Source organism: Amblyraja radiata, chromosome 10 (genome assembly GCF_010909765.2).
Source record: "Amblyraja radiata isolate CabotCenter1 chromosome 10, sAmbRad1.1.pri, whole genome shotgun sequence".
In the NCBI taxonomy this organism is placed as follows: Eukaryota; Metazoa; Chordata; class Chondrichthyes; order Rajiformes; family Rajidae; genus Amblyraja; species Amblyraja radiata.
In genome coordinates this window covers 12,479,076-12,489,597 of record NC_045965.1, presented here as the reverse complement: position 1 = coordinate 12,489,597, position 10,522 = coordinate 12,479,076, and the positions used below count along the sequence as shown (strand labels likewise).

Genomic DNA, 10,522 nt, shown 5'->3' with positions numbered 1-10,522 from the left:
AAAGCCCAGGGGAGGGTTGGATTAACCGGGTGGTGCCAGCAATGGCTGCCTCGCCAACAGTCTGTCTGTCCCTTTCTTCTTCATTTTTTAAAGTATGTGCTAAATGTATGTTTTTAGTGTTCTTTAGTGTTCTTGAGCTTCCTTCGCCCCGATGCGGTGGCTTCGATCACCGGTTGTGGGAGCTTTGATCGCACCAGCTAAAAATGAGGGAAGATTAGACTATTGCTGCCTTTCATCACAGTGAGGAATGTGGGGAATCCATTGTGGTGGATGTTTATGTTAACTTTTATGTAGTTGCGTGTCTTGTTGCTTTTTTTGGTATGGCTGTATGGTAATTCGCATATCACTGTACCAATTGGTGCACGTGACAATAAAAGACCTTTGAAACCTTTGGCTAGTTGGAAAAATTGGTGCACATCAGGACCAGGAAAAAGGGAGGGTGGGGTTATGGAAGAAAAAGGAGAAATAAAAGGCATACAGGTGCTGTCTCTTAATAATATATACTCAATATTTCCTAATTTTTCTTTAAAATTACCTGAAGGTTTTCTTTGAAACAAGCTTCTTATTGACAATATAACCCGTGAAGTTTATTTGTTCAAATTGAAAACAACATTCATACCTCGTTCTCCATAGAAAATTCATATTTTATTAGCGGGTTATCCCTTTAGTTCATGACTCCATGGCCATAGACTAACATACGATACATGGAAACCAGAGTGTGGGTGTGAACAAACAAAATCCATCTTTCTATCCTCAGTTACCTGCACCATTACAAAAAGCAAGAAAGGACTGCTTTGGTCGGACAGAACCAAGGGTCAATTATATTTCCTCTTCAAGTTCAACTCCCCTTGTCTGGAGTAGCCCAATAAGATGTACGACACTTTGCAAATTGGCCAAAAACAATCTAGCACGTGTCCGTCAAGCAATAAAAGTTAAATTTGAGAGAAAATGTAAATGGCCTGGCAGGTTGAGGAAGGAGAAAGTGATGGAATTCAAGGGCATTCCCCAGAAGGGTTGCTCGAGTGTATCATTTAATTATAAAGAGTCTAGTTTCATCTAAACTCACCAGAATAATTCCAATATTCTCCCTGCTTTCACTTTGCATTCATGCAAGGTTTACAAGTGTGAGGAGCATTAGGGATGAGGTGATTATGGTGCCCAAATTCCTCATCAAAAGCATCTATAATTTATATATTTATTTTAAATCATCCCACTGGCACATCAGGTTCAAAGTTAAAGCCATTCAGTGCAATGAAATACAGAATATTTCTTAAATATTGCTGAGCAGGCAGATACCTAGCATTATAGGCCTGGATAGAGTGAATGTGGAGAGGATGTTTCCACTGGTGGGAGAGTCGAACACCAGAGGCCATAGTGTCAGAATAAAAGGACGTACCTTTAGAAAGGAGATGAGAAGGAATTTCTTAAGTCAGATGGTGGCGAATCTGTGGAAATCACTGCCACAGATGATTGTGGAGGCCACGTCAATGTATATTAAGGCAGAAATTGACAGATTCTTGATTAGTAAGAGTGTCAGAGGTTATGGAGCGAAGGCATGAGAACGGGATTGAGAGGGAAAGATAGATCAACCATGATTGAATGGCAGAGTAGATTTGAAGGGCCGAATGGCCTAATTCTGCTCCTGGAACTTATTTATAACATTGAAAGTTGTTCCCAATACATTCTGTCAAATTAAAGACAACATACAAAAGGACAGGATTTGTCGCATTTTGTACATTTCCAACCACACACAAATGTATTCCTTTATTGGATTGCATTTTTTTTTTTAATAAGAGACAATTGCTGGAGCACAGACATTTAACATAAAAGGCAAGGTGCCATTTTTAAATTACACAATAAACAAACAAAAAAAACAAAAACTTAATTGGCAAAATTAAATACTTTGAGAAGAAATTGGTTTTGGTGCCAAAAGTTAATTTTGCTTTGAATAATGTTTTAAAGATCATGGCAGCTCTCCCTTTCCCAACGAGAGTAAATGGTAAAGTCAATGCTAAACTTCACTGCAGGATTTCCTCTCATCAGCCTTCGGTCAGTGTGGTCTGCTGTTGGAATCCAAAGTCTCTCTCTTGTATGAAGTACTGTAGCCATTCAAACAGCCATTTTGGCGCTTGCTCAGTCCACCATTGAGAAGGTCTTGGATGTGCTGCACGATCAGATTTATGGCAACTGGCAGGAAGGAGGAGGACAAGAATGTATTATTTAAAAAAAAAGAGATATAGCGTGGAAACAGGCCCTTTGACCCACCTGGTCCTCATCGACCATCAATCACCCGTTCACCCTAGTTCTAAGTTATCCCACTTTCTCGTCCACCCCCGACACACTAGGATCAATTTACACCAATCAATTAACTGACAAACCTACACGTCTTTGGGATGTGGGAGGAAACGGGGGCACCCGGGAGGAAATCCGGGTGGCCACGGGGAGAACATGAAAACGCCACACAGATAGCACCCGAGGTCCGGATCGAAGTGAGAACATGAAAATGTATGCAGAATAATATTGCAGTCTTCAAAGCTTTGTGTAGGAAGGAACTGCAGATGCTGGTTTATACCAAAGGTAGACACAAAATGCTGGAGGGACTCGGTGGGCCAGGCAACATCACTTTGTGTCTATCTATTCAAAAGTTTGTAATGATTTCAATAGCAAAAGTAGAAAAGCAGGAAATATATCTGCAGGGGACCATTAGGCAAGATGTTACAAGTAGATTTGAATTTTGAGTTCAAGAACAGTATTATGACTGCTTTCTAAATTGTAATCATTAGAAACCCATTTCTTCAATAATTTCTCTAAAATTATTCCTCTTGTGGAACATTACATTACTGTCTGCAGAGCAACTTTATTCCAGTCCATGTATAAACTGAATGATAATACTCCCCAGTGGGAGGATAACTAGGTCTCATGTTTGAAATGACACTGGATCCAATGAAATGCATTCAGACAGGAGATGCATGCCAATTCTTTCACATGTTTAATTTCACCATTTTATTATCTTGTTACCAGGGGTACTTTTATTCAATGACACTGCTTCTAAAATAAACTAATTAATGCAGAAAATTTAAACCCAGTTTATTTGCCAGAGGCAGTTGTAACTGTCATTGCATTCAGCTCTCGAAAATACAGCAAAATGAAGCGATCTAGCAATTAAACCCTTTCCCAAACACTAGCATCTGGAGTTCAGAGGGGTCTCTTCTCATCTGCATTGTACAAGCACTGTCTTGATGGATTCTTGATGCAACATAATCCATTGCTCTCTGTACAGATGTTGCCAGGCCTCAAATGCACATGCCATTTGACGGTGGCTTTCAGGATTCCGAATGGTTGACTATTTAGCAATGGTGATGACAAGGACTAGAACAAAGATGTCGTGAAGATTGAAAATAAATGGTCTATGAAGGGTTCAGATAGAACCAATGGAAGAGAGATGAGACGCATAAAACGCTGGAGTAACTCAGCGGGTCAGGCAGCATCCCTGGAGAACATAGATGGGTGACGTTTCGGGTCGGACCCTTCTTCACACTGGATGGGTCACAGATGTGACACATTCTGGTGAGACGTTTAAATTAACATGAAACCAAAGTTATCTTCGTAACAGAGTTCACACGAGAACAAAAGAATGTTTCCCAAACACTTATACCAGCTTCAGAACATGAATTTAATAATTTGATTTGAGATATGGGCCTTGAGGGTACATTCAATTCCATAAATTTGTTTTTTTTAAAAAAGCCTTCATTTAACACTGCAAAAACCTGTCGTCATTTTAGGTTTCTGATAACAGATCACACATTGGAGATAGAGTAGAGGGGAAATGGGGCATAAAATAGTTCTCCAATTTAAACTGAAATCAATGTATTTGACCATCTGTGCAATGATTCAGAGAATCAGTTGAATGTTTAATAGGAATTTGGGGGGGGGGGGGGGGGGAAGAGAGAGAGAGAGAGAGAGAGAGAGAGAGAGAGAGAGAGAGAGAGAGAGAGAGAGATTTTCAAAGCATCTTGACATTCTTCTATTAACCTTGTTATTAATAGTCTAAGTGTTTGTTGAGAGTTCTCTTCTGATGCAGTTGTGAATAGAGACGGGAAGCCACTGTGGCCCAGATGGTAAACCAAATGCACATTCGCTTCTACTGCACGATAGCCAATCTCTTCCAGCAGTTACTCATGAATCATAGCAGGATGTTAGTGGGGAGGATAGGAAATATCAAAAAACTTTAAAGAGATAAAGTTCCTACCCAAGTTTTCTGCTCCTCTTGGAATGATGACATCTGCATACTTTTTGGTCTATTTTGAAGAAAAGCACATGTTTATTTGGTGCCTCAGATAAAAGATGACTCATGTTTAACATGTCATATACATGCACAGTAACAGATGAAGCAGGAGATTAGCCAAAGCCACTTGTTAAGCTAAGGCTACACATGGAACTGGCAAAATGGAATGAAGCTTTGAATGTACAATCGCACATGACTTTTTACTCTCTAATAAAGCAAATGTATTGAATGATACAATGTAGTGTTTGCCGTTCTATTTGCTCAACACATTTAAAATTGAAGTTTACTGTAACTAAATTCAAGCACAATGTAAAGTTACTCAGTTTTTTTTTGACATACATCACATAAAATCATTAAAAAATGTTAAAGTACTGTGTAAAGCACATTTATGGTTTGTATTTATAGTAATGTTTGGCAACAAAACATCTTGGAATACAATTGGCAGCACGATGGTGCAGCTGGTCGAGCCGCTGCCTCTCAGTGCCAGAGACCCAGGTTCTTCCCGACTTCGGGAGCTGTCTGTGTAGAAACTGACGATCTCCGTGACTGAGAGGGTCTCCTCCTGGTGCTCTGGTTTCCTCCCACATCCCAAAGACGTAACGGGGTTGCGGGTTAATTCGACTGTGAAATGCCCCGATGTGTAATAAGTAGATGGAAAGTGGGATAACATAAAGCTAGTGTGAAAGGATGATCAGTGTGGACTCAGTGGGCTGAAGGACACATTTCCAAGCTGTGTCTCAAAACTAAACAAAAGAAAGTTTGTACATAATTTTCCATCTCACAATTACATAGAATTTAGCAATTTGCTTTCATCAAGCCTTTTCCCCCCCTTCTGTACATGCTAACCCCATCAGCAAATCTCTCATGTGACGATTGTGCCCGAAATGCAACTTCAGCCCCTCAAGTATGTGCTTCGTCATTGAATGCGATCACGGTGATCCTTGCCTCAACATCACATTGTTGCACAGATCCTAACCCTAGATTCCCAAAATATAGGCAAATCTATTGACCTCGATCTTGAATTTACCCCGTCACCTGCCCTATATGATTTTCTGGGCAGCTTACCCAAGTGCCCTCCATAATGTTTGGGACAAAGACCCATCATTTATTTGTGTGCCTCTGTACTCCACAATTTGAGATTTGTCATAGAAATAAATAAATCACATGTGGTTAAAGTGCACAGTCAGATTTTAATAAAGGCCATTTTTATACATTTTGATGTCACCATGTAGAAATTACAGCTGTGTTTATACATAGTCCCCCCCACATCAGGGCACCATAATATTTGGGACACAGCAATGTCATGTAAATGAAAGTAGTCATGTTTAGTATTTTGTTGCATATCCTTTGCATGCAATGACTGCTTGAAGTCTGTGATTCATGGACATCACCAGTTGCTGGGCGTCTTCCCTGGTGATGCTCCGCCAGGCCTGTATTGCAGCCATCTTTAGCTTATGCTTGATTTGGGGGCTAGTCCCCTTCAGTTTTCTCTTCAGCATATAAAAGACATGCTCAATTGGGTTCAGATCAGTGATTGACTTGGTCACTCAAGAATTAACCATTTTTTAGCTTTGAAAAACTCCTTTGTTGCTTTAGCAGTATGTTTGGGATCATTGTCTTGCTGTAGAATGAACCGCTGGCCAATGAGCTTTGAGGCATTTGTTTGAACTTGAACAGATGAGATGTGTCCATAGACTTCAGAATTCATTATGTTACTATCATCAGCAGTTGTATCATCAATGAAGATGTGAGCCAGTACCTTCAGCAGCCATACATGCCCAGGCCATAACACCCCCACCACCGAGTTTCACAGATGAGATGGTATGCTTTGGATCTTGCGCAGTTCCTTCTCTCCTCCATACTTTGCTCTTGCCATCACTCTGATATGTTAATCTTTGTCTCATCTGTCCACAAAACCCTTTTCCAGAACTGTGGCTGTTCTTTTAAAGTACTTCTTGGCAAACTGTAACATGGCCATCCTATTTTTGCAGCTAACCAGTGGTTTGCATCTTGCAGTGTAGCCTCTGTATTTCTGTTCATGAAGTCTTCTGCGGACAGTGGTCATTGACAAGTCCACACCTGACTCCTGAAGAGTATTTCTAATCTGTCGGACAGGTGTTTGGGGATTTTTCTTTATTATAGAGATAATTCTTGTCATCAGCTGTGGAGGTCTTCCTTGGCCTGCCAGTCCCTTTGCGATTAGTAAGCTCACCAGTGCTCTCTTTCTTTTTAATGATGTTCCAAACAGTTGATTTTGGTAAGCCTAAGATTTGGCTGATGTCTCTAACAGTTTTATTCAAATGTATCAGTCTCATAATGGCTTCTTTGACTTTCATCGGCACAACTTTGGTCCTCGTGTTGATAAACAGCAATAAAAGTTTCCAAAGACTGGAGGAAAGACTAGGTGCTGAGAGCTCTCTTATACCTGCATTAACGAGGCAATTAAACACACCTGAGCAATTACAAACACCTGTGAAGCCATGTGTCCCAAACATTATGGTGCCCTGAAAAGGGGGGACTATGTATAAACACAGCTGTAATATCTACATGGTGAAACAAAAATGTATCAAAATGGCCTTTAATAAAATCTGACAATGTGCACTTTAACCACATGTGATTTTTTCTAGTACATATCTCAAATTGTGGAATACAGAAGCAAATAAATAAATGACGGGTCTTTGTCCCAAACATTATGGAGGGCACTGTGTATGACCCAAAAAAAGTGCTGGAGTAACTCAGCCAGTCAGGCAGCATGTATGCAGGCAGTGGATAAATTACATTTTGGATCAGGGCTCCCCATCCTTGTTCCAGTCTCTCCATTCTGATTATCTGAAATAGCGCTGATATCATGCTGATGATTTATTTTCCTGTTATAAAGTTACGCTGAGTGTCCAATCCTATTTTATTGTTTCAAGTTAACACTACCGCAACAATAGAGTCGAGCAATTTCCCCACTTGTCAGAGCAATAGGTACAGGACCAACAGAGGTCACAGTCTTTGGGGGGGGGGGGGGGGGGGGGTGGGGGGGGGGGCGGTGGGATTGGGGGGGGGGGGGGGGGGCGGCAGTTGGTAACAGAAGTCAGATGCGAGGGGCAAATCAGACCTGCTGATTGGCATGAAAGTCCTAATGAGGTCGTGATCTTCCGCCTCAACTGGCCTTAGGGCTGCATTTTCAGAGCCGGGGGGGGGGGGGGACACACACCACGACAACAGACTAATGCTCCTGTCCCACTTAGGAAACCTGAACAGAAACCTCTGTAGACTTTGCGCCCCACCCAAGGTTTCCGTGCGGTTCCCGGAGGTTTTTGTCAGTCTCCTTACCTGCTTCCACTACCTGCAACTTCCGGGAACCGCACGGAAACCTTGGGTGGGGCGCAAAGTCTCCAGAGGTTTCCGTTCAGGTTTCCTAAGTGGGACAGGGGCATTACAGATCACCAGTTGTTGGAAAGTCATTGGTGAACCTGTATAACATGGGCCACCATCCAAACTGTGGGAATTATTCTACAATCGACAGAATTGGGGAAGATGACAACTGATGCACCCGATATCTCCATAGCCATCTCCTTCTACGCCATAAAAATGTCTCTATCTGTAAGCGATCCACGTTAACGTTGGCTAATGTTTTCCTTTTTACATTTAAAGATGCCTTTACAATCTGTATGGCTTTTTTTCTTCTTTTCTCAATCTACTCCCCTTCCTTTATCTAAAGGTTAGCTCTTCACCGAATTCAGAAATCCTCCCAACCTTTTGGGTTTCTGCTCTTTTTCAATATTTTCCGATGATCTAATACAATTTTATAACTTCCCTTCATAGCCTTGGCTGAGCCATTCTATTTTTTTGACCCTTAAAAGAAATATATTACATGTAAGTGATATATTAATTCCCTAAAACGTAGCTACAGTTTGTTTACCAGCATATTTTCTTATGTAGCTTCCCAAGCTGCCATATCAACTGTAGTTTTTGTAGTTTGTTTTGCTCAGATTCAGGACTATTTTCAGATTGAACCAAATCACTAAATCTTTATGTATTATTCCATCATGTTATGATCATTCGTCCTTAACTGTACCTTACCATCAGATCAATTTGGTTTGCCCAGTCTCTACATGATTAGTGTCCTGGTTATTAATTTTACCATTGCTACATGCAGTTCTAATTTCTTGTTTATATAATGCCCTGCAGTACCATTACAACTTAAGGGCACTCCCACCATTATTCTGAAAATCCTTCCAGACTGGTTCTACTTGATTTTCAAAGCCAAGATCCTTCATCACTATGATCTTTACTTCTATCTTTAATATTGGCTCCATCCATCTTTTTATATTATGCTTCTCTCTTCTAAAAACATCCTGGAATATTTAACCTAAAAATCTCTTAGCCATTGCAAAGACCAAGACTTTGCAACCGTATCTCTGTAATGGCTAAGTGAACATAGCAAGTACTGGAAATCAACAGCGTGGAAACAGGCCCTTCGGCCCAACTAGCCCATGCCGACCAACATGTCCCATATAAACTAATACCACCTGCCTGCTTTTGGCCCATATCCCTCTAAACCTAACCTATCCATGCACTTGGCTAAATGTTTCTTACAATGTTTTTCTCATGAGGAATGGGCACTTTCTTTATGCTTTGAGACAGTGAGAATACTTGGTACAGGGCTAATACAAGAAAATACTTCTCGCAAAAGAAAACATTTCTGTAGATTAACATTTAAAAGGTTGAAAGCAAGTTTACCTGATATTTGTGAAAGTATTTCTGTAGTTGAAGGTTTTTAAGAAAGGGATAAAGCTTCTGGAAATGGTGACAGACCGCTGCAAGATTTGAAACTGCTTTGATAAAGTAAAGTAAGAGTGGGAATAGTTTATGACTCAAAGTTAACAATGATAAACATCATGATGGCACCACTTTCAGGAATGCCTGTTCGACGTCTATGATAGTGACCATGCATACAAGTGCACTTGAAGGGGTTGGAGTGGGTGACATTATTCCACTGACCTGTACCAAGCGAGCATTGAATAAGCTCCCTTGGGTAGGGAAACATTGTTACCAACTATCAATGTTCCCAATGATGGGGGAAGTCCAGAACCAAGGGCCACAGTCTAAGAATAAAGGGGAGCCATTTAAAACTGAGATGAGAACAAACTTTTTCACCCAGAGATTCTCTGCCACAGAAGGCAGTAGAGGCCAATTCATTGGATTAATTTAAAAGAGTTAGATAGAGCTCTAGGGGCTAGCGGAATCAAGGGATGTGGGGAAAAGGCAGGCACGGGTTACTGATTGTGGATCACAATGAATGGCGGTGCAGGCTCGAAGGGCCAAATGGCCTCCTACTGCACCTATTTTCTATATTGCCCTCGGGGAATAGCAACATGAAGAAAATGGCTTTCATGACTTCAAATTGTTTGTGGGGCAAAATATGTAGAGAATAAATGAGATTTAATTGATGTGAAAGAAAAAGTGAGGATTACACTGGCAAAGCAGTCGGTTCAAGTTTGTGCTGACAAAGCTATCAAAGTAATGGAAATTTCTCAAGGGCACCACGTTTCAAAGTACAGGTTATTTTAACCCAGCAAACAAGATGAAAATCAGAAATGATATCTGCATTACACAATTAAATGTTAGGATCTTTGATCAATATTTAATATTGAAGTAATGAACAGGATCCTGAATCCTGGGGAAGTAAATTTAAAAACGGAGAATGATTAAGGAAGTTGTAAATAAATTTGTGGCCATGGTGGAGCTCCTTCCCTGACCCTCTCTCACGAGTAGAAAATAGGTGGAGTAGGCGATTCGGCCCTTCGAGTAGGATGGATGCCAATTGACCAAATCCTCTCCATAATTACATAATTATCCAGCATTCGCAGATCACGAATGCATTGCACAATTGGACACAGTTAAACTGATACTTTGAGGAAGGAGTTGAAAAAGTCCTCTCCAAACAAAAAGCAGTGAATGTGGGAACAAGGAACTGCAGATGCTGGTTCATATACAAAAGGACACAAAGCGCTGGAATAACTCTGCAGAGAATGTGTAGGTGACATTTCAGGGTGAGACCTTTCTTCAGTCTGATGAAGAGTCTCAACCCGAAACGTCACTTATCCACGTTCTCCAGAGATGCTGCCTGACCTGCTGAGCTGCTCCAGCACTTTGTGTCGCAAATGTTCTTCACTGTACCTTGGTACACGTGACAATAAACAAAACTATTTCACTTCCCTGGTCCAACACATCACCTATGTAAGT

General features: G+C 40.9%; 1 protein-coding gene across 2 annotated transcripts in view; it reads right to left on the bottom strand.

Moving 5' to 3' along the window:
• Window positions 1–623: 623 nt before the first annotated feature.
• uck2 (uridine-cytidine kinase 2) overlaps window positions 624–10,522 on the bottom strand; it is a 35,725-nt gene continuing 25,826 nt past the window's right edge. Inside the window, exons 6-8 of one of the 2 annotated variants that reach the window (XM_033028033.1) lie at window positions 9,017–9,111; window positions 4,250–4,298; window positions 1,729–2,187 (exon numbers count right to left, since the gene is read on the bottom strand). In XM_033028033.1, the coding sequence (XP_032883924.1) occupies window positions 2,179–2,187; window positions 4,250–4,298; window positions 9,017–9,111 (153 nt within the window). In that variant the 3' untranslated portion in view covers window positions 1,729–2,178. Of the gene's footprint in view, window positions 2,188–4,249; window positions 4,299–9,016; window positions 9,112–10,522 lie in introns of both variants that reach the window. The other variant, XM_033028032.1, reaches the window with a different exon arrangement.